This window comes from Alosa alosa, chromosome 21 (genome assembly GCF_017589495.1).
Source record: "Alosa alosa isolate M-15738 ecotype Scorff River chromosome 21, AALO_Geno_1.1, whole genome shotgun sequence".
NCBI lineage: Eukaryota > Metazoa > Chordata > Actinopteri > Clupeiformes > Clupeidae > Alosa > Alosa alosa.
Window position 1 is genome coordinate 13,609,968 of NC_063209.1, and position 25,193 is coordinate 13,635,160.

At 41.7% G+C, this 25,193-nt stretch overlaps 1 protein-coding gene across 1 annotated transcript; it reads right to left on the bottom strand.

Moving 5' to 3' along the window:
- Positions 1-34: 34 nt before the first annotated feature.
- LOC125286053 (MORC family CW-type zinc finger protein 3-like) lies at positions 35-17,989 on the bottom strand. The gene is given in 18 exon segments (XM_048230739.1): positions 35-653; positions 1,185-1,435; positions 3,445-4,162; positions 4,435-4,538; positions 4,540-4,629; positions 4,905-4,944; positions 6,439-6,516; positions 7,637-7,756; positions 8,827-8,982; positions 10,425-10,528; positions 10,822-10,941; positions 11,399-11,527; positions 12,634-12,793; positions 14,051-14,198; positions 15,141-15,361; positions 16,340-16,472; positions 17,458-17,530; positions 17,638-17,989. Coding segments are annotated over 18 exon segments (2,838 nt in total). The 5' UTR covers positions 17,677-17,989; the 3' UTR covers positions 35-499.
- Positions 17,990-25,193: the final 7,204 nt, after the last annotated feature.

The window sequence follows — 25,193 nt, forward strand, 5'->3', positions numbered from 1 at the left end:
ATCTTTGCTAACAAGACAAAAGCGTAACAAAGACTAAATAATAAAAATTGTTTTATTTATTTAAAAAAAAAAGTCTGACATGAAGGATATGACACTGAAAGAAAGAAGTGTGTTAAAACTACCTGAGACACATATTTGGCATATGTGTGTGTGTGTGTGTGTGTGGATTTAATGCTGCGTTGATTTTTGCTCTTTCACTGACAGACTGAAGGCAAGAAGATTTTGTTATGGTTAGATGCCCATGTAGAAGTGGACTACTACTTGTCTGCTTCTCATTTACAAAGCCAGAGATAAACTCCTGTTTTGTTTTGTTTTTAGCGCAAACACTACACAGAGAGCTCCAAGGAGCAGTTTCCTGAAGTATACTAGGGTTAGAATCACAGACTGCACATTTACACAAACTAAGGATCAAAAGAAAATCCAGCGACGCAAGTAAGCTTATACAGTAGGGTGTAGACCTAAACAGACAATGTGTGTGTGTGTGTGTGTGTGCTTGAGATCAAAGGCTGTTGGCCTCAATGATCTGTTGAAGGATGCTGTCCACGTCGCCCGTGTCGTAACTGATTCCCTGCAGGTCCAGGTGGGGCAGTATGGAGGACAGAAGAGCCACCACGTTTCTCCTCATGGTACGCAGGCGCTCCATAGTGACGACGCTGCCACAAAAGAAGGAAAAAGAAAAGAAACGTTTTTTTTCAACACTACTAAATAAAGCTGAAGATGGAGCTCTAATGAGAAGACGCACACACGCATGTGTGAGTCACTTCCTCAAACAAACTAACCACCAACCATCACGCCTCAAGTGAGATGAGAGGCAAGTGTCAAGTGAGAACGTGTGTTTCTTTGACACTTTTTTTACACTTTAGGTGTAATTCATTTTCACATGGGGACATCTCCAGTAGATACTTCCTGCTTTAATGTGTGTGTGCTTACTGTGTGTGTGTGTTTGTGTGTGTGTGCGTTCCACCCAGTACAGTAAGTGGGTTGTGTATGCATGTGTCTGTATACATGTATGAGAACACCTCTCTCATTCACAATTACTGCAAATTATCCTGTGTGCTGTGTGTGTGTGTGTGTGTGTGTGTGTGTGTAAACATGCATCTGTATTCATGCAGGTCAGGACACGTCTCGTGTGTGGGCAAGCACAATTACTGCAGATGACGGCTGCGTGACCTGTGGTCTCTCACCTGTCAAGTTGAGTGCTGGTGCTCTGGTCTCGCGTCTGTCTCTCTCTCCTCTCGGTCTGCTTTAGTCTGGTCAGCAGCGCCTCTTTCTCCTTCTTCAGCCGCTGCACCTCGGTGAGCAGGGGCTGCTGCAGCTGCGTGGCGGGGTACTTTTTGTTGAACAGCTCATCCGTGGGGCTGGACTGCTGCTCTCCCTGTTGACCCGTCTGAGAGACGCTCTTCTGAGGCATCGTCGTCTGGTCATTCTCCTGTGACTGCAAGAGACAGGGACATTCAGGTAGCCGCCAAACAGGAAGTGAGCTCATATCTCAGCAACCCTTTCATCTATCATAACCAAACTTAGTACATGGAGTCATGACCCCATCAGGAGGAAGCTCAAAAAATCTGGTGTCCTTTGACCTCTGGGGGCGCTGCAATTAGGGAACATGCCTTTTGGCCTGTAGCTGCTGTTCTGCTTAGAATTAAAATGCACTAGTGGTGTCTGGCATGTAGGTGAACGGGAGGTGTTCACTTTTGGTTTTAAGGCTTTTTCCATCCCCACTAAAAACATGTCAGAGTGTGTAAATGGCATCATACGAGCATCATTAATCAAACCACTAATAGCTTTACATTGCATAAAAACAAAACGAAAGGATTGTAATTATAGTTACTGTATATGTAGTTTTCTGCAAAAGAATGTAGTTTTGCTCCTATTTCATGGATAGAATGTATGACAGCATATGTCAGAAACTACATTTGCATTAGTGTGGTAACTTTGCATATTTAGCAACGTCACTCACTACCCAGTAAAAGCTGCCTTTGTAGAGCTATAATTTCTTCTTTGATCTGCCTATCGTCTCTGCAAATCAGTAATCAGAAATCTAATGGCCCTGTCAACACCTGAATTCCAGCACAGTGCATGAGAACTTCAAGCCCTGTGCCTACAAAGCCCTGTGCCTACAAAAGACAGTTACATATTAGCTGTAAGGTAAGGATGCTTGAGGAAGGGACGTAGCCTACTATCTTAACTCTGCAAATGCAGGTTTTATTGGGTAATGAGTCACTATTAAAAGTTAGCATTTTTCACGGATAAAGTGGAGTCAATTAGAGTCTATATTGCTCCTAATGCAACTTACTCTGAGTCCCTCACCCACATCCTGATAGTCTGAACCAGTTGTATCCCATTACATTTTCTGAACATTTAGAAACTGTGTCTCATTTGAAAGTGTCTTCCAGCCCTCTTGATATAGCACCTACAAAGGCAATGGAATCTGTTGGCGCTCTGTCTATAATAGTTCCTTGTTGATAGTGTTCCTGATTATTTTAAAACTGCTTGTGTGAACCCACTGCTTGAAAAAGCTAGGCTTGATCTCTCTCTTCCTCAAAACTATAGACCAATATGTACCTTTTATATCTAAAATTCTGAAAATAAAATAGTGCCCCAACAATGTCTCTTTGCACTGGAAGATGACAATATCTTTTAAAGGTTTCAATCTGGTTTCTGAAAATATCACAGCACTAAGTCAACACTACTGGAAGTCACCAGTGATCAGCTGATGATGGCATGTGCTCTGTCCTTGTAAATCTTTAGTGCACTTTTGAGACAACTGATCACAACACACTGTTAGATATACTGAGGCACTGGGTGGGAATATTTGCCTTAAAATGTTTTTTAGCATATCGGCCACATGTTCTGTGTCTCTGTGAACAATGATGTATGTCCATTTTATTCTGGTGTACCACAGGGCTCCATTATTGGGACCAATTCTGTTTATACATCCTTCCCCTTGGGCACATTCATTAAGAACATAGTGTACCTTTTAATGTCTATGCAGACGATACACAGATATACCTTCTTGTTAACTCCTCAGATCCAAGTATGATGTCTTTATGATGTCAAAAACTGGATGTCAAATCCTTTTTTTTTCAGCTAAATTCTGCCAAAATAGACATCCTTGTGATTGGGTCCCAACACATGGGGAAATAAATTCTGCGATCTACATATCATATCAAGCCTGTCGCAAAGAATCAGGAATCTGGTTTGACAGTACCGGTAATCTTAAGTTTTGAACACATCATGAAGCTTGTACAATCATGGCCCCTAGGCTCTGGAATTAGTTTCCTCAAGTTGCCCGTTTTTCTTTGTTTTTTTATAGATCTAATTGTTTATATTTTGCAACGTTGTTTTTCTTTACAAATAAAGATTATTATTATTATTATTATTATTATTATTATTATTATTATATTAGTTATATTAGTATTATTCATTTCTTCATTGTTGTACCTTTGCTGCATCTGTTTGCTTTCCTGCAGTGAGCTCCATCAACAATTGCCCCGTGGTTGTCAGGTCAATAGTTGGCACTGTGCTTTGCATATCTGGTGTGGCACACATACTTTCTGCTGGGGGCACACTCTTGTTTTCCACATTATTTTGGCCTGAGACCAGTGCCTCGCTCGGAACGGTCAGACCCTGCTGCTGACCCTCCGGCTGACCGCCGCTGGCTGCCACCTGGGCAGCCTCCGCTGCTTCTGCCATTGAGGTGTTCAGGCCCAGCTTCCTGCGCAGGCGCTTGGCCTCGCGCTCCAGCTGGCCCAGCCTCTGCGAGAGGATGGAGCGGTCCAGCTCCTCCTGGGCCAGCGAGCCCACTTTCTGCTGACCCGTACGGCTCAGTGGCGGCACCACCACCGTCTGGGCCGAGGCGGGCGTGTGCGACCCCGGGGGCACCATGGGCGCGTGTGACCACACACCGCCGCCAGACAGTGACCGGCCCTGCGGCGACTGTGGCGGAGCGACGGCCTGGGCCTGCTCGTCGGCAGAGGGCTGTGACTCAGTCGGCCTGCCGTCTGAGGTCTGTGAGGACTCAGGTTTGCTCTCACTGGCCTCTGTGGCCTCTTCGGTCCTCTCCTTCTTTTCTCCGTCTGGAGCGGCGTGTTCAGGCTGCTTTTCTGAACATAACTTTTTACTCATTTCATTTTGAAGCTCCAAAGATTTCCTCTTGTTGCTGAAGGATAAAAACAGAATAAAAATCTGAATAGAATAATGTGATGTGTGTATGTAATACCCAATTAACAACCAACTTTTCTTCATGCTACCCTTTATGAGACCATACATTTCAATGTGTAGGCTTTGTGAAGTGAATGAAATTGTATCAGTATGTTGTTTCGGTATCAGTGTCAGAATGCCTGCTATACCATCCTAAAAATTTATATGTAACATGAGAACATTGAAGACTGAAGTCATTGTTTAATTCACAAACAGATGGGTGTCCCGAACCTGTATGTCCTTCTCTCTTTGGTCCCTATGATTTGCATTTTTTCCTCCATATCCTCCTCCTCTTTGGCTTCCTCCTCTTCCTCTTCTTCCCTCCTCCTCCTCCTCCTCCTCCTCCTCCTCATTCTCCGTCTCTTGCTTTGCCGAGTCAGTCCGGGACAAGCCTCGAGCCAGGGGGCGCCGGCCTCTCTTCCTCTCCTGTGAAGCCATGTAGACACACATGGGCATGAGCCTGAAGCACATACGGCACACACATACCCTCACAGACACACATCAGGGACTCTGCACAGGGAAACAAGCTGAGAAAAACATTGCTGTGACTGTCTCCAGCATTCAGTGATCTCAAAGAACCACTCACACACACAGACACAGACACACAAACGGCCACACACACACACACACTTACACACACCGTCATACAATGCACTGTATTTGCAAAGCGTGCAGTGTATTTGCAAAGCATAGTAATTTACCTCCTGAGACTTCCCTCTCTTCCTCACACGGACCTGATCCCTAGAGATAAGGTGAGAAGAAAATTACAGTAAGTTATCACCACATTATTCTTGCAATGATGAACGACTTTTGAATGTTTTATTTATTTTCTTATATTTTGGATGGCTTTATGCCTTTAATCAGACAGGGGTGCATTTCTACAAAAGTTAGCAACGATGTTGCTTAACCACCATGGTGTGACGCAACTTGCGCTCAAACAACTATGGTGTAACATCTGTTTCTATCGTACCTGTGGTGCAAATCACTACGTTCAAACACCGTAGTTCCAACAACGTTGTTGATGGTGCAGTGATGCACATCATTGGTGGAAATGGTGACAACTACCCCCTAGAAATTCTCTCCCACAGCCTATTCATGGGTTTCATCAGATCCCTAGCAATAGGTGTATAAAATCAAGCACCATGCAGTCTGCATTCATACTGGTAAACTAGGTGCTTGATTTTATACACCTATGGCAAGGGATCTGATGAAACCCATGAATCTGTGTCAACGTTTTCTAATTTAAACCACAAGTGATTAATGCTGCCATTGTCATTAGCAAAAACCTAAACCTATTGTGAGCAAATAAAACAGTTTAGTCTAGGCTAAGTGTCAAAAAATGTATAGCCTGCATATCAAAATTTGACGTTATCGCCCAACAATATTGTCTGTCTGGTGGCTCAATGGTAACGTGGGAGAACTCTGCTCGCGTGACCGGAGTTCACATCCCACCTGTAGCTTAATCACTTTTGACTAAAGTAGCCTCAGCCTACTCACAACAATAATTTTTGACCCTACACATTTATGTACTACAGTGAGTTGCATAAGTTTACACCCCCATGCTAAAGTTGACTAAAAAGAGGAATACAAAAATCATCTTTTGGAAATTGACCTTAATGAGGAAAAATCCAACCTTTAAGGACACCAATTTTCTTTGTGAATGAATAATGTACCGTAAATAAATAAATGTTCTTCATTGAAATACAAGGGGCATAAGTATACACCCCCCTGTAAAAAAATTGCATTGAGAGATGATCTTATGGAAAGTACCCCATTCCAATTTCTAGGTATAGTGAAGGGTATGTGATGATGTGGGGCTATTTTAATTCCAAACGTTTAGATTACAACTGTTTGTTACTAGAGAAATGGCTGCAGTACTGGAAGTCAGATGGAAACCCCCTCTACAGAGACAGCTTCAAGGGGCAGAAAAAGAAGAAATATAAAGGCCATCATGTAGTGTAGTTTAACTGTTGGTATACTTTAAATAGCCAACAGTTAGAGACTGCTTCTTTCGCACACACACACGCACACACATAGAATGCAGTTGAGTGACGGATGTGGTCACAAACCACAGGTGAAGAAGTCAACAGACGCCTACACGTCTGTTCCAGAACCTGTACTTGCTCTTTCACATCTTCACTCACTCACTCACTCACTCACTCAGAAGGCAGACACACACACACACACACACACACACACAATTATCCATGCACCATGCAGATACGGTGCCTTAACTGTTTTTTGACTGTCTTCTCATAGCTGGGGGCTAGCTCCTCTTCTGTTTCCTCCGCTTCCTCCGGCAGATCACAGCTCCTGTCGGCCACAACCAAGTCACCAACACACATCAGCATCGACACACACATTTGCCTCAACACATTCTGCTCTCTGGAAACACACAATTAGCCAGCACTACACAGGGGGCATTCTTGCACGTACTGTATGGTAGGCTCCTGTGCAAAATTAGCTTGATCTTATCACATGTCTGTGAGGGCTTTAGCTGCAAGCTTAGCTCTTTTGAACTGTGGGAAAACAGTCTGACACATTTAGTAGCAAATATCTACAATATCATCAATGTCCTTCACAAGCATCTTGCATATGACAAGTGTGTTCAGGCTGTTAACAGTTCCTTTTTGAAGGGTTCTGGTTATTGCTAGTTTTAGCCAAGTCAGTCTTGCTTTAGGGACCATAAAATTGAATATTAAGTTTTAGAACATTTTTTTTTGTTTACTAATTATTCTTTATTTTTAAATGATTTTACCTTGTGTGTTCCTTGTGTGTTTTATGTTTTCTTTTTATTATCTTTACCCTTTGAACTATTCTTTGACTATATTGCCCTTCTATGCTTTTATTTGGTTTTGTTTATGTAAAGCACATTGAATGACCTCTGTGTATGAAATGCACTATATAAATAAACTTGACTTGACTTGAATATTCTTTTCCTGTAACAGTGCTGTACAAGAGGTAAGTGGGCTGCATTTACATTTACATTTGCACTTTCCTACTCCTCAGAGCACTCAAAGCGCTCTGCAGGGTAACGCCTCACATTCTCCCATTCACTCACACATTCATACTGTACATCAGTGGAGGAGGCTGCCATGCAAGGAGCCAATCAAACATCAGGAGCAGTTTGGGGTTCAATGTCCTGCTAGAGGACACTTTGATAGGGTCAGGAGAAGACGGGCTTGAACTGGCAACCGATTACTAAACGAGTCCTTAGACACCTTGCTAATTAAATTGACATCTATTCAGTAATCGTGCAGATTATTATACTACATTGTGTACTACATTGAATGCCAGGCCCTTTACATGCAAGTAGTGGCTGCAGACCAGCAGAGGTTCCTGGGACCATCAAGGGGCCACGCTCACTAGCTTACCCAGAGATTGGCTTTGTTCATGGGGCTTCCAGTGGAGTGGATGGGAAGTAGGCTCTTACCTGTTACGTGTGATTGGATGCTGGCTGCAGGTCCATCTGTCAGGAACTGATCCAGAGAGAAGATGGGCCGGCACTCCCCGCCACTTCAAACAATCTTCACACTGCAACCACGCCACCTCTCTGAACACACACACACACACACACACACACACACACACACACACACACACACACACACACAGATAATGAACTACTGAGAAGAAACAAGGAGACAAGGAACGTCTGAAGGGGTGCACTGATTATATTTCCTATTTTTGCCATTTATTCAGCAAGCTGCTAATACAGATTGATTCCATGGACACAAAATCACTGTGACTGGCAATGTCTCACTGCGTATGTTTGTTCTCAAAATAAGAAAGTTGATGGCAGAGACAAGGAAGAGTTTTGCGTGACTACAAGTACATAACCATATGTAACCTCTTGGAAGACAACAGTAGATTACACAGTCAGCTAGGCCATATCTCATGCACACCATCTATTCAAAGATGAAGTGCTTGAGTGGGTTTTTAACCACTAAGATTTAATATTTGTTTATTTCTGTGCTGGACAGTAATTGGAACATTGCAAGAGTAGAATGTTAATATTACTCTGATCAATAAGCACAAGACTACTCTGTGCTTGAATAGATGAATAAAAAACGTAAATCACAATTTGTATTTGTAAAGCAATTTCATTTAAATCAGGACACAACATATTGAGACCAGGGGAGTGAAAGGGGTACAGGGGTGAGAAAACAGATACTATCTAAGGCATGTGGGTTGGATTTCCCTTTCTAGATCCGATCCATCTACTTACTAATAAATACATCCTTATAAGGATGTCTTGTATTTGACCTGTTTGGGTTTTTGAGAACCGTTTTGCTTGAGATGTCTGCTGTGGTAGTTTTTTGATTCAAGTGTTTCTCAGATTCAAGAGTTCTAAGAAACATACACACAAACACACACACACCATACCACACACACACACACACACACACACACACACACACACACACACACACACACACACACACACACACACACACCACACACACACACACACACACACACACACACACACACACACACCACACCACACACACACACACACACACACACACACCATTCAGGTGTTTCCTTGGGTATTTAACTCAGAGGAACTAGGCGGTTTAACCGCGTCAGAGCTCACACAGCTCTCCACGTCTCACTCACTCTTTTCCAATTTCCTCCTCTTCCTCCTCCTCTTCCTCCTCGTCCTCCTCAGTGCTGTGCTTGCACAGCACATTAAACGCTCTCTCTTTGGCTTTCTTCTCCTTCTTCTCTCGCCAGTAGTCGTTGAGCTTGAGTCCCAGAGCTGCTAGCGTCAGTCTGTGTGAGGCAAGCCCAGCACAACACAACACATTCATACCAACAATACCCAATCATCCAGGGGTGCGTTTCCCAAAACCATAGTTGCTAACCTGTTAGCAACTTAGCTGATTGGCAATGGGAAATTGCATTGCAACCAACAAAGTTGCTAACTTAGTTAGCAAATATGGTTTTGGGAAACGCGCTCCAGCATTACTTTAAACAAGCTTTAAAATCTTTTGGTAACACTTTATTTGTGTATTTAACATACATGTCATATGTACATGTAAGTAATTAACTGGTACACTTAATAGGTTTATTCCACTGTATCAAAGAGTAACAAGGTTGTAGCAGCACAGCTGTTACATGTACACTGAAGACAATGAGGCCTTGACTGGAGCTAAGGATGGTTTGTATATCAAATCTATCATGACCAGATTTACCCCATCCAGCAGGTCTCAGGTCAGCTCTTTGCCTCTGATGAAAATTTAGGCAAATTACCCACAAATACATAATACAAGTACAATGATAGTACCTGATAGTACATGTTGTTACACAGGTTGTACCACTGTACCTAATTAGGTAGGTACACTGTAACAGCGACACATTAAAATAAAGTGTTACCCAATTGAGATTGGTTGTGTTATGATTCCCGTTAACACTTCTGTGCTTACAGTGGACCATTGATAAAGTATTTTTTCCATCGATTATGATTTTTTTTCCTACTGTAAAACATTACCAGAGTCAATCGAGAACATTTACACAAGGGTTTTGACATAATTTATGAAGACATATGACTGGAGAGACTACATGGCTGCAATGATCTCTGAGCTTAATGAAGTGCATATGTAAGTCAATCATAGCAGATGGCCTGGTGTATAGGATTTCAATAACAGTGCACCTCTAGGGTTCAACCACTAGAGAGATCTTTTCATAAATGGAGTTTTAAATGCAGGCTTGGGAAGAGATATTGACCAGGTCTCTCGTGTCTCCCAATTTTGCTGTTCGTCACAACAGCAGAAAAATGTCCCCACGTTCTCCCCTATCACCACTTGTTTTCCTTCTCAGTTGGGAATTACATGCATGGATCCTGTTCCACTCTTACCTATGTAGTGACACATGCACAAACAAACACCTTGCTGAACAAATGCATCTGTTGGCATAATTAAGGCCTCTCTGGATCTCAACCACTCTAACTGAGACAGAGCATGCGCCCCCTGCCTTGTAGTGGGCTTTGTGAGGGTGATAGGCACATACAAGCTTAAGAACTGCCATCAGCTGGATTTCAAATGTGTTTTAGACAAGCCTTGTATCTCTAGTTGTGTTACTAAAAAGGCCACAGTGTTTTTGTGAGTGGTGTGGAAGGGACTATTCTGAAGGGGAATACCAGTAGTCTACTGTGGTACACCACACTGGCGGCACAGTGTGTGGTCAGGATGGGAAATGAAAAGTGATGACCAAACCTGTATTCTTTGGTGTACTCAAAGTCCTGCTTGTTGTGAGCTGGCTTTAAGAAGTTACACTCGATCACTCCGATGACTCCGACTCCGGACCGTTGGCCTGAGGACTGAGAGACCGATAGAGGGTATTGGGTATTGTCTTCATAAAAAGACATGAAGGAATAAACAAACAAACAAACACAATTTGCATTGTTTTTAAACACATTTGTGTCCAGATAGGAACAACACAGTTTGTGTTGTTTGCTTTTTATTTGTTACGCAATTTATGTTGAAAATAACACAACTTGCATGGAAAACAACACAACTTGCATTGTTTTTTTAACACATCTGTGTCCAGATAGGGACAACACATTCATTTTAAGAGTGCAGGGCTGTTATAATACGTCAAGATAATCCTTACTTTGATTTGGCAGCCCACTTTCTCATAGGACTTGATTAGTCGGTTCTTGTGGTACATCATAATGCCAAAGTGGTCCTTGTTCTTGCGGTTAAAACCGAAGGTGATTCTGACTCGCTCGTTCTGTTTGTGCTATGTCAGGAGAACAACGAACATGGCAAGCACAACAAGGTGCCAAACTGGCTAACATGTAAATATCTTCACTCATGGCCACCCGCACAAATATGACTCACAAATACTGTGGTTTGATCATCAAAATGATATACAATGTAGGAGTATGGTGTCATTTGCAGAATACTACCCCTTTGTGGCACCGAGGATCTCTTAATTTTTTAATTAAATGTTTTATGTATCTGAGATAAAAAATATCCATAATTTATAATCCTGAAATTAACACGTATTTGAACATGTACACCACCCAAAGTTACATTTTTTTTTAAAAAATGTAATGCATGAAAACACGAAAATGAAAACATGAATTTGCTACGAGAGGCTGAGAGCAAATACTTGACACAGATGGAGAGGCAGCTGGAGAGGTCCAAGGCAGCCTTATCGTTCCCAGGACCTTGAAAGAGGATACAATAAAGTGTGGCTTGTAGACATCATTCTCAATCATGGACAGGTTTTTCGCCACCAGTTTGGTATGAACTTTCCGCTGTCTGAGAATGATCTGAATCCTTGGCTTCAGGTAAAGAATACTCAAATATGCCTGGAGGAGGAGATACAGAGAGAGAGAGAGAGAGAGAGAGAGAGAGAGAGAGAGAGAGAGAGAGAGAAAACTCAGGCAACTGAAAACACTATAAAACAGCTATCATTATCATACCATATCACATAGTCTAATGCAGCACTCCTACTGTATTGTTATTACAATGTGATTTCAAAACATCCCTCTACAGCCTCCTAAAGTACATGAGTGTGCCAAGTGAGAGGACTGCAAATGGATCATTTCAAGCAAAGTGTGTTATTACTATTATTACTAATTGCATACAGTGACAATATGCTGGTAAAAACAAAAAAAGAATTATTTTGTCTGACTACACCTTGTAAGGAAAAGTAGGTTCTAGAGCTGCTGTTTGCCTAAAGTATGGTAGCCTGGGTGGAGACGCTGTCTCCAACACAGCTGATAAAACACATTAATCATTAGAAGTTGGTCAAACAGAAACAAGCTCACTTTCCTGGCACCTGGATAAATATGGGTAATTTCCACAAACTGCACGGCACTATGTGGTACTGCGCGGCACGCAATTACTTCTGCCCCCATTGTCAAAATCTGCGCACTGTACCAAATACACCGAGTCGCGCCGATCTCCTTTTTGGTACCCCTCCGTTGGGGTACCAAGATTATTTGGTCCTGGTACGGTATGGGTATGCAGTCATTGACTGGGAGACAGAAAATCGTCCAGATGGAGAGGCAGGCGTAGCCGAGTTTCACAGAAGCAATTTGTCTGTCTATGGAGTTTGAATGGGAGTAGTCTATGTGACTTTGCATACTCTTGTACAATCACTACATACGTGCTATGTCCCAACAAAATACAGATTCATGCAAGTTGCTTCAAAGAAGTACTGCGTCAAGACCAATGCATTACTCAGAATTATGGATAATTGCTACATGTATAAAATAGCAATTACCTCACAATGTTTTAAAAAAAGAGTGTGAAAAACACACAAATACACCCGGTATAAGACACTTGCACGCATGCAAACACATACACCCACACAAACCCATCACTTTGCTTCCTCCGTCTACTTTTAACTCTGCATCTCATCATGCAACGTTTCCTCCACACCTCCCTCTGCAAGGCCCTGGTGACCCACCCTGAGAGAGTAGTCCATCTCTGGGATGATCTGGTCGGTCCGGCGGGGGCCCGAGTAGCTCTTCTTCTTCTTCTTCTCCATCTCCACGCTCTGGATATCTGGCAGTCGGATGTCGTGCTCGTCCGTATCAAAGTCAAACTCCGGCTTCCCGTCTTGGTTCCTGTTTGTGACAGACAGAGACCAGACTATATTGAGGCTTGCTTGTAAGAAAGATTGGTATGAACATGTAAGCTACTGCACCACATTAAGTCTAAGCAGCACATTTAGTCTACTATGCTGACTATTCATGAGATTTGATGTGCCACAGTAAAGGCTAGTCCAGTGAAGTATGTTTGAATTGTAGCTTTCAAATCTGCTTTCTCACTTTTCAATGCAGTATCCGTCATAGATGTTATCCTTCACTGATGACTTAATTTATTTTCATTTAACCAACTTATTTTCTAATCTACCACTTCTGCATGGGATTTCACCCTTTTCAGTCATTTCACCTTTGCCTGGGAACCCAGACGAATCTGAGAGCGCAATTCAACTTGCTCTGACAGATCTGTCTGGCCTCCCATTCAAGCTGATTTCCGAGTCACCAAAAGCCCAGGAACCCAAGGGCTTTATATAATGACAGACAGTAGGAGGAGGATGCTTATTGATTTTGTACACTATCAATGGTTGTACCAGACTTTCTAATGAGGAGACACAGCACTCAGAAAATCCTCCATAGAAATACATAGGGCTAGTATGAACGGCAATATGTCTACACATATCCCACCCCTTCCTCGGTAAAACGTTGACATGTCAATACATTGAGCCAATCATGTGGTGTGATGTGAATACATTGAGCCAATCATATGGTGTGGTGTGAAGACATCATACCAATCATGTGTCGTGGACTCACGCCCAAAAAGCGTTGCAATATGGCCACCGAGTGGAGGGACTTGCCTAAAAGGACTTTGGTTGTACTGACAGCTACATGTATTTTCTTTGAAAATGAGTAAACAACTACATTTAAAACCTTTGTTTCAAGAAATATGTGCTTACTGTACTTCCTAAAGGATTTGGTAAGAGTTAAACATACCAACTTAAAGACAAAATCTGGCATAATGTTCAACCCAGGGACTATTAAACCCTAGGTTGTTAGACCGAAGTTTCCCTTTAAATTCAAAAATTTTCAAGGCCAATTCTCTATTGAGAAGTTTGGTGTCAGCCAGGTAATTGTTACCCTTGAATGCAATTTCTTCACAGCATCACCTGTAAAATAGTTTGGGTCTATGTGCCCGGGTTCCATCCCAGACCATCTCTCTCTTCCACTTGATTCCTATCACTCTCAACTCTCTCTTCGAAAGGCGAAATCCCCAAAAATATATTCTACCAAAGGCTTATAAAAGGCTTTCCATCTGAATCAAAAAGGAGTACTGATAGTGACCTTCGGATGTTCCAAATGAGAATCTTGGTGCCCTTCTTCCCAGGGATGGTGTCCAGCTGCTGGTGTAGCTCCTCCTCGTTGTTGAGGAGGGAGTGTGTAAGGATGGCATTGAGGCTGGCCTCCGAGTCGTCGGTCACTACTAACGCCTGTGAAGCGGTGGTTAAGGCCATAACGTCCAGAGTGGATAGAGACAGATATATATTACATGAATCTATCTATACATCCTTCTCGTTGCATCAACATACACACATGCACGAACAAGATCCACACACATACACAGACACACACAAACAGACACACACAAGAGCGACTTTTGTCGGGTTATATCTATGTTTCTTCACTTTCTTCCATACATAACCTGACAAAGTCCTGTCCTTCCACTTCTGGCTCATGGGATCTAATCTAGGAAAAAAAGAGGCACGTTCAACTTCATGCTGCACTGCACAGATCTGGCTGAAAGTGATGCATGCTGCACTGGCAGCACTGCATAAGGTCGAATGAGCCTAATATAAGCGGTACTCGGTAAGTTGATTAGTTGATAGAAAGTAATTATTTTCTGATCCCGTTTGAATTGTGACATGAATTTCACATATGACATTTGGCAATCTACAAGATTATTTTACAAGTCAAGAAAGTATTGTTCATTGACAGACTGCAAAAGATACATTAGGTTTTGTGTGAATCTGCTCAGTGGACTACACATCTCGTTAGCCTTAAACAGTATACGTCAACAACGTTGTAAAACAATAAAGCTGAGCTGTCAAGCTACAGCTTGTATGTTTGCACATCCCAGTAAGGCTAATGTTAGCTTCAGTTATGTCCCTAAAATTACGAACTTTCACAATGCTATAATTCAAGGCACAAATTCAGGGCCAGAAAATAATTGGTCTCTCGCCATTGATTATCTTTCATAATTTTTTAACAAAACACACACACACACACACACACAATCCACATCCATTCATAAAACTCTCGAAAGCACTACAAAGCAAAAAAAAAAACCCATCCCTCACAAACACATGCACACATCACATCCACATGCAGTACTACTGTACAAGATCAGCCACTGCACTGGACTATGGGAGGATATTGGTCTGCTGGTTGAATGGTGCAATGGGCACCACCACAGCCTGGGCCTTAATGGCCTGCAGGAAGCTCTGAGAGAGCATGCCCACGCTCTGGCAGCCCCCATTCTTGGTGAAGATGAGGGCATCCAGACCCAGGCGCATGGAGCCCGACTTGAAGCCGTTACCATAGACACCGATGGGCTGGCGGCTGCCCTTCACAGAGCCCTTCTCGGTAAAGCCAAAACTGTATGAAGATGAAACGGGGGAATCACTCATTATTCATACATTATACATTTGATGTATGAACTCACAAAATGTGTGCACAATACTGTATACAGAATGTACTTAAACAACATGAGGCAAAAAGGGAAATGACACTGAACAAAAAAAAAATACTACAACAGGACAAGATGATGGCTAGAGGAAGACAGCAGCATGCCTTTCATTACTGTACATCTGCCATGCAGATACTGATGCCATCAGCCCTGCCCATAACATTTCGACAACCTGGTAGTAACTAACAACATAATTGGTGTACGTGGTCCTTGATATTCCTTTCATTTGCTTTAACACGCAATCATGCTTTTGGAAAACAATGGTCTGTAACATATAGTTATGTTATGTTATTGCAAATGCTTTTATATTCCCTTGAGGTACTATAGAGCGCCTGTATTGTTATATAAACATGCCTTAAGTATAGCATATAAACTGGATAGACATTCACACAAATATTTAATGTGGTCATCTCACTTTCCTCATACATGCTTTGACACATAAGTACATACTTGCTTTGGAATGTAACTGGATGGGTGATTCATGGTTTCGAGAAAATACCAGCCCATTAAAACCAACTGGGATCGTTAATGAAAACACACAACGCTAAGGTAAGAGTCCATTGCTATTGGTGAGACACAAAAACACCAGGCACACAGTGACATCAACCGATTGTAGACTAAACTCACTTTCTAACACCCTCCTCCTTTTGCATAATCTTTCATTTGACTGTACTTTTCATTTAACAACAACAACAACAACAACACATAGATGCTGTGAGTGCTCTACATCATTGTTGTTTTTTGTTGTCAAGATAAAAATAGAGCTTTCATGGGTATACTGTACATAACTAATATAACCATTTGTTTGTTTTTTCTCTGGGCTAAGGCCATATCCCAGACCTAAACAGTGTTCAGTCTGATCTCAGTATGCAGCTGTTGCGACGTACCTTAGCATTTTGTGCAGTTTGTTGGGGGTCATCCCACTGCCATTATCTGTGAATGCCAAACACTGCTGGTCCTTTACTTGGACTACATCTATCCAAATCTTTTTAGCAGTGACACCTGGGTCTGAAGCATTGTCTGTTTAAGAAGAGACAATAGTGGCAATTTTAGTCAATTGTATTTGTATAGCACATTTAAGAACAGGACACCCCTGTTCTTAACCCCCCCACACACACACACACACACACACATACACGCCCACGCACATGCAAGCACTAACAATGATGACTTTGATACAGATGTCTAACAAGGAAGGGGATAAACACAAACATCGAATGCTCCACCCTGCACATCTGCACCAATACCAACACACAGAGTGGACTGGAGTCTTGTCTCTGATTGGACAAATTACAAGAACAAGGTAGCAATGTGTTGACACATTGAATTAACATATTAATTTCCAATTTGGCATCCAATTTGGCTCGGAATTGTGTCTGAACTTTCCTATCCTTTTCACCTAACAGTCGTATAGCATTACTTTAGCTCATGTTAAGTAGAACTGCCTTGGAAAGCCAGAAGGTATTGCTAGTTTAGCCTACTGAGACAGACATGTGGACATATGCAATAGGAAAAACTTAAGTAAAGAATAAAAAAGCATTACATGCGCAGCTAAAATACATGAGGCCATTCACGTCAATTGCAGAATAGACGATTACTGTAACCGTGACCTCTAAACGTACATGTCGCATGGCAGTTACATATCCCAAAACTTCTCCCCAAAAATAGAAGTTAGTGCAGTTAGTACAAGGTAGTGCAGTTAGTAGAATGTAGTGCAGTTATATTCTATATGAGCCCAACAAGATTCCAAACACGCCCTTGGTGGGCTGTTGCAACAGCAAGAGTTCTGTATGCAGGACTGAAGCAGCAGGTGGATTTGGCATTCAAAAGAACATAAACAACGGCAACTCCTACTTATTTAACCTGATTGAAAAAGTACACGGAAGTAGCCTAACATAACTTCTTTCGTTTTCCAACAGCCTATTGTCAAAGGCATGGGTTAATCACCGGCTTGATGAAACGCCAAAGGACAACTCATGCCTACTCACTTATCTCACGTTCATACCTACTAGTTCTGCAACTGCACTGAAGGGCCATGTGTGACTTGTTGAGTTGCTGTTCAGGTAAGACGGACTCATCTGAAAGCATAAAATAGCATTCATGGATAGGCCTTCATGGTACACGGCATTTTGAACATAAGTTATTGAATTTTATTATTGCAATATAAAGTATAATGAATACTTACAGAACTTAAGCGAATCCCATGTTCGCTTAACCTCGCCATTTTGTGTTCGGTCGTTGCGCAGTCCTCCACACGTCACCTTCTGTTTGTGCTCGCAAGTTTAACAATGCGCACATTTAGGACCTGAGCGACACCATGAGTTGCTTCCTCTTCTTAGCCCCAGCTTGCCGTGTTTGGACGCGTAGCGAGTTTGCATAATTATTCTCGGGAACATGTCAACCGTAAAGCGAGCTCAGTGTGTCGTTGGATTTGGTTACTGTTTGCAAACTCCCGTGAGAAGATATTGTTTGGTAAACTATATGTAAATGTATTTTCGTAGGTGTGTGCGTGCGCTCGTGCGCTAAGATGTGTTCTGCATAAAGCAGGATATCCGCAGAAACGGACAAGACACCTTAACTGTTGTCATAGTTAACCATAGATTCAGTTAGAATATAAGATGAGAGAAAATGTCTGTCCTAATGCAAAGGTGAATGCATTAAAAAAAAAAAAAAAAAAAGATATCGTCTACTGAGAAAACAAATTCGGTTATTGTAGCCTATGTTTGTTACGGAATAGGACATTGTCACACTGAAGGATTGGTTGCATTAAAGATAAAGTGGTATGTGATATGCTGTAATATGTGTAAACTTAAACTTTAATACAAACAATATAGACTAGGCTATGTTTTTTTTAACAAACAACAACAAAAATATATACACTATGAACTGTGACAGCTTCCACACTGACAAGTTGATATGAAAGTGTCCACTCTCCCAGCCTTCGTTGACCTGATTGAAAAAGTCAAAGGCAATGCATAGCCCACAAGTAAAGAGTCAAATATCTACACATTTCCCTTGTCATTCTATGCCAATGACTAATTTATTACATTAATGGCATACATAAGCAGTTGCATTACATTATTCCTGTGTTTTAAAACAATAGCAATTCATAAAATGATTAGACTGGTATTCACCAATGATATACTGTTCCAGTTTATGTTAAACAAAACAATGAGCTAATGTACAATGAGCTTCAAGGTAGTCATTTAGTCAACCAGTCATGTTACTGAAACTCCCTTAGAACCTCCCCCATATGTGACATATCAAAATATTATTGTCTTTCTTAATACTTCTGTCTTTTGTCTTCATGACATTTTAAATCAGAATGTATTTTTTAACAAAAAAATGCCCCTTATTCTTGTCTAATATTTTGTCCTGCAGTGTGGCAGTACAGTAATCACACCGATGGACATGTCCTGTCACATTAAAGGATGTTTCAGCCTTTTGGGTCATCTTATTATTCAGTCAACAAAAACTTTTGCATGATTTTCGATAATTAACTTAGGCTACGTTTATACGGTGAAGATGAAAAGAGAAGACGCAGAAGTGGCGTCTCGTCTTCATTTTTTTATTCGTGTTTAGACGAGCATTCTCAGGGGGAAATCTTTGTTTATATGAAGACGCAAGAGTATGTAATATTCGATTGGATATGCATTCCAGACCGCTGGGTGGTGGTGTGATAGAACCCCGGTACGTCACGCGCAGACATTCTAATTTGACAGTTTAGCCAGAGAGGTAATCAAAGATCTTTGGTTTAGCCGTTTAGACGGAGACGCAACCCGGGTCGTCTTCAAAACTCTACACTCTGGAAGGAGTCTTCAGATTTTTGCGTCTTCAAGCCTTGATGGCGGGGGAGCCGTGTAAACGAAAGGCACTTATGATAAAATATTTTGTCGTCTTCCTTCGCAATCGTTCTCGTATAAACGGACCCTTAATGTCAACATAGAGGTACCACACCAAAGGACAGCAAAACATACCAATTTTGAGACAAAACTTATCACGGGCATATGTCTTGGGCTTTACAAGTGGCTTCAGTGACATGGCCTTTAATGGGGTCCTTCAACTAAATACATAAGATATGGTGTCACACTAGAAGACATGGTTTTCAGTGACATAATATGTAAAGTTTTACTCTTTCATATATGGTGGAAATATATAATCACTTTTCTGTTTCTCATTTTAAGGTACAGATATGCAAAGTATAATTTGTTGAACCATGTTTGAAACAGGGTAGAGACATGATGGGCCAATCTTGAGATTTGTAATACAAAGGAAAAACATCTGAAGCAAAATTGACCATTTTAGCATTTTAAATAACATTCATTGCTATCTTCTGACAATGCCATGCCACATCAACAACCCATTGATAGAAAATAAAACCATGTGAGAAATTTAGAGGGAAAATTACTCTTAATGGAGCTGTGAGCTAACCTGGCAAGCCAGACCCACATCAAGATGTAGGGTCTGGGGACTCACCATTTCCAGTGCTCAGTCTTAGGGGTAGGATAAACAGTTGTCTTTCAAATTCCCTCTGCACGCAATAGGATAGCTCTACAACTCATGAGTCCCATGCATTTTCCCACCAGTGGAGCTAGTTGGCTAGTTTTTCAAACTTTTGCCAACTTAAAAAAAAACTTAACTCGTGTCACGCTGTTCACCAACAGCAACATACATCTTCTTTGTTTTCAAGTAGAAGGGAATTCACACAGAACCATTGCAACTCTGCCATCATTATGTGAAGCCCGCCTACCGACTCTAGGCCTATAGACGATGTGATTGGCCTGGTAGAAGTTCTGAGGGATTTTTCCAGCTCGCAAGCCAACAGAGAGTTGCTAGACTACCCTGACAGCAAATTGCATTTGCTGCCGCTAGGGTGCGTCTAGATTTCTAGGCTAGCTGTGAGCAGTAAAGAGACTGAAATGTGACCCAGACTAGACACTGCTTTTAACTAGATGTACCGCAGAATGGTACAAAATTTGACCGCCGCTCAGTCCTACACATTCTCTCCGCAAAATTAAGTAATGATTGTCAATTTGTCTTCATCTCCTACTCCATCCCTTACTTTTGTGTATGTAAATGAGTGTGTGCATAGTGTGCTGGTTTTTGTGTATATGTGTGCTTCTGTGTGTGTTGTAGCAGACCGCTAACGATTCTTAATAATACAAATATCTGTTAGTATCTATAGTATTCAATAGTATTCACTGGGCTTATCCAACTGGGTTGCTTAAACGTAATTGGGGTGTTAACGTCCCGCAGTCGGCTGACGATAAAATGCTGCTTGGCCAAACCTGCATGAAGAGGGCAGTAATTGCAAGACACGGAAGCTCTATCGGAGAGAGTTAACTAGGACATGTGAGACGTGGCGGGAGCATTTTGAAAAGAGTATTCATATTGGATAGTTAGTTACATTGAATTCCGCTGGATTGTTCCTTGGAGGAATTACTATGAAGCAGCACGGATCCTGCGCAAAATAGCACCAGCTCAAACTACTTCGTGTTGAGCACGACGGAATGGATCGGCGGCATGGAAAGATGTTTGTGCATGCGTGTGTGTGTTTATGGCTGTGTGTATATGTCTCTGTGTGGAATTCCATGAAACTTTGCATGCATTCAGAGGGTGTCATAATGATCCTACTCCTCAAATTCCGTGCAGTTGTGAACCTGTCAGCCAAAGAAACCTGTGATTACAATGCCTTGTTTTTGCTTTTTCATTTGGGCTACTGTATACCTGAAATGAGTGGATATGGGATGGGTTGACATATCCCCTTGAGACCAACATATGAAAAAAGTTGGTCATCTTAGGCCCTATGGTCGAGATATTCACAGAAAACAGTGTCCGGCCTACCCTCCTTTCGGGGGGCTCGGTGCGGCGGGTGGGTGACGGTTCAAAACGAAAAAACAATGGTTCCTTGTCATCCTTGTGAGGCTACATGCCCACCAAGTTTCGTGCACCCAGGTCTTTCAGTGTCCTGGGAATCCTTGACACAAAATTACTGGAGAAAAAAAGAAGAAAAACAAACTCTGACTAAACCTACAGTATATGACTTCCGCTGAAAAATGAATTGGTCAGATAGTCTACTGGCTGACTTTTACCGCATTCAACTTTTGGTCCAATCAGTCTATACCATGACACCTAACCAAGCCCAGAATATCTAAAGTGGGATTGGCTCTCTGCAAATTCTGACTCCCTGAAGCGTACAGTATGTGTCTTGAACTAAATCTTACACAGCTGGTTCTTTCCCCTACCCACCCTAATAATAAACACCCAGATAAATCAACCCTAATAGACCTAATACTCACCAATACACCACAGAAATATCCTGTAGGTGTTTTCGCAAATGACATCGGTGACCATTGTACAATAGCTTGTGCCAGGGACACCAGACTTCCTGAACTGACTTCTCTGATTCATGAGAGAAATGCTGCATGGGCTTTAGCAAGGAATTCCGACTTCTCAGTCTGACTGGACTCATATCAGGTACCTCTGAAACAAATGTACTTACTGTATCGCATAAGAAAATGTAAATCTGACTTCTTCCTCCAGTCAGTTTCTAGTAATCTGAATAATCTCTCCAAATTCCGGAAAATTATTACCGGTAAATCTCTAACACACCTTGTTACTGACACTGCCCTCCCTCAACATGTTGTACAGGATGCTCAACAATGGTCAACTAAAAATGATAATTCATTTATTTAATAATCATTTCATTAAAGCAGGGAATCTATTTGACCAAATCCATCCTGACAGGGCTTCCCAGTCTCATGTCTCCCCATCTAGTGACTGCTTCTCTGGTTTACCTGCCCCTCTAGACAGGGATAGGTTTGACTAAATGCAATAAATTGATCCTAGGAAATCAGCTGGCCCTGACAGTCTCAATGCCTCTCTTTTGAAACTGGCAGCAGATGTTATAGCAGAACCTTTAACAAATATTTTTAATTTGTCTCTCTCTTCCAACGTCATTCCAGACATTTGGAAGTCAGCTTATGTGTTGCCCCTCTTACAGTAGGTTGCCATCAAGGTGTCTGCAGAACACCAGCCCCTCACACTCTCCCCCACCGATGTGTGAGCGGCACTTAGCAGGACTAATGCACGTAAAGCTGCTGGTCCTGATGGCATCTCTGGATACCTCCTAAGGGGCCTGTGCTGTGCAGCTGATTGAGGTTTGGACTGACATATTTAACCTGTCACTAGCCCAGTCACTCCACTGCAACGAGCCTTGCACTGCACTGGACCCCATCCAATTTGCCTACCATCAGAACAGGAACACGGAGGATACTATCTCTACGGCACTTTACTTCGACGATCTAGATTGAGGTCCTTTGGTGTACAGACTGGCCTGACGTAGCCATACTCAGTTCTATTCAGGGTTTGAGTTCTATAATACGGCATGATTGGGACATGAATATGAGGTGTGTTTCAATCGATACAGGGGGGGTGGGGGTTCCTCTGCACTCAATTGGATAGACCTAACCAATCAAAGCAAAGGAATAGCCTACCATGAATCCTGTAGGGAGAACAGCCCAAACATCCTTCTTCTCGACAAATGCCTCGCTGTTTTCTGATCGTTTTTAAAGTTATTGCGCTGTCGATATCTTATACAACAGCCATGATAAATCTCTAGCATCTCTAGCAACAGGCTTTTTGTTGTAAACAAAATCAACTGAAGCGTGCTCAGGTGATGTGATAGACTAGGCACCGTTGCTTATCTGTCCATAACCAGACTCCCCTCCCATCTTAGTCCATCTCTGCACGTAGGTTTATTTTCTTGTTCTGAAAAGTTTGTATTACTATTATTTTGTCACTGTAAGTATTTTTTGCACTGCTGCCATCCTGGAGGTAATACATCACACCACCCACCCCTACTGTCATCATTCTTGCTGCCATCCATCCTTTATTTCAGTATGTAGAATGTGAAGTTCTGAGGCTGCTTTTCATCTTTTGGACCTGAGCAACTACCACAGTAACCGTGATTGAAATTTGGATTTTTGCTCAGCATTAGGTCTAGGTCAGGTCTACGAGAGGAATAGAGCTGTTCTGCAAGAAGAAGCATGTAAAAAAAAAAAAAACGCTGACAGAGAGACCAAATAGTTGCTTGTTGAAAATGTTTGTTAAAGGTAGGAACAAGGCTGATTTGGTTGCTTTGTCGACAAACCACACCCTGATTGAAGCTCCAGAGTCCTTAGCAAAAAGAAGTTTATGGAAGTGTACTGTTGGTCAACTTATTTTGAACTAAGCACGTATAGCTTGCTTTTTGTGTACTGATCAGAGATACCGGTACACTAAATTGAATTATACTTGGCTTTTACTCATAAAGGTTTAAGTAGATCTGCCTATACTTGGTATTTATACTTAATTATACAGATTTTATTTCATTTTTTTTCTGGGCAGCCGTGGCCTACTGGTTAGCACTTCGGACTTGTAACCAGAGGGTTGCCGCTTCGAACCCCGACCAGTAGGCACGGCTGAAGTGCCTTTGAGCAAGGCACCTAACCCCTCACTGCTCCCCGAGCGCCGCTGTAGCAGGCAGCTCACTGCGTCGGGATTAGTGTGTGCTTCACCTCACTGTGTGTTGAGTGTGTTTCACTAATTCACGGACTGGGATAAATGCAGAGACCAAATTTCCCTCACGGGATCAAAAGAGTATACTTATTCACTTGGCTTATAATATTACCCTTCCGATAAACTTGTATTTTACTGAGGATTTACTTTAAGTACTATCATGAACATGAAAAATTGTTGCAGGTTTGAGCCCAGCTCCTCCTGACAAATTACTTAACCCCAAAAGGGCTCCCGATGTGCCGATTGGCGCCCTGCATGGCAGCCTACGCCATTGGTGTGTGTGTAATATAAATGCAATAAATAAGCAATATACTGTAATGCAGCTTATTAGTAAACAATACACCTACAGTATAAGTTCACTTGTAGTGCACCTAAATGTTTACTATTTTTACAGCTCAAAAATACTTAACGTATACTATAATGAACTAAAAGGTGTGCTAGAAGTATATACTGTAACTAGTATCTTCACTAGTTTACTTAGAGTATTGTTCTCAGTATGAGTTTACTGTTATAAACTGAAAGTGGGCCAATTTAGTTCAAAGAAGTGTACCACAAGTACATTTATACTAATCAACTTTCTACCTAAAGTAAACTTGGGAATTATACTTCAACCGCACTTCCGTTTACTTGATAAAATGTGTCTGCGTTTTTAACTTGTATTATGCCCCAATCTTAAATACCGGTAAAAGGGTTTTAATAACTTGATCCTTGTCTCCAAGTGTGCCTGAAGTCAGCATTGCAGCTTTGTTTCTACAACAGTCCTTTCAAACTTCAATGCACCTTACATGTACCTGGGGTCTACCACGTCCATGACCTGAGCATTCGCTATACCTTCCCTTTTTGTCTGTTAAAAGTACTTGCTGCTATTGCGGCAGAGGCTATTGACTGCAAGGTTTTTTACATACTTTTTACATTATGAAAATCAACCACTGTTGTCAAATAAACAATGAAAGTACATCAGTGGTACATCATGTTTTTTGTTAGTGTATTCTTTTAAATGTATTATGAATTAGGGTTTAGTTACTTCTGCCAGTGTATACAGTACATAGCAAATAACTATATGAATGGTATTTATAAGTATACATTTCCCATAAATACTAGATAGCTAATGTACCGGTACTACATAATGTACAGTATAAAATAAAGTGCTACCATAAAATGAACTGGTTAATAAGGTCCAAG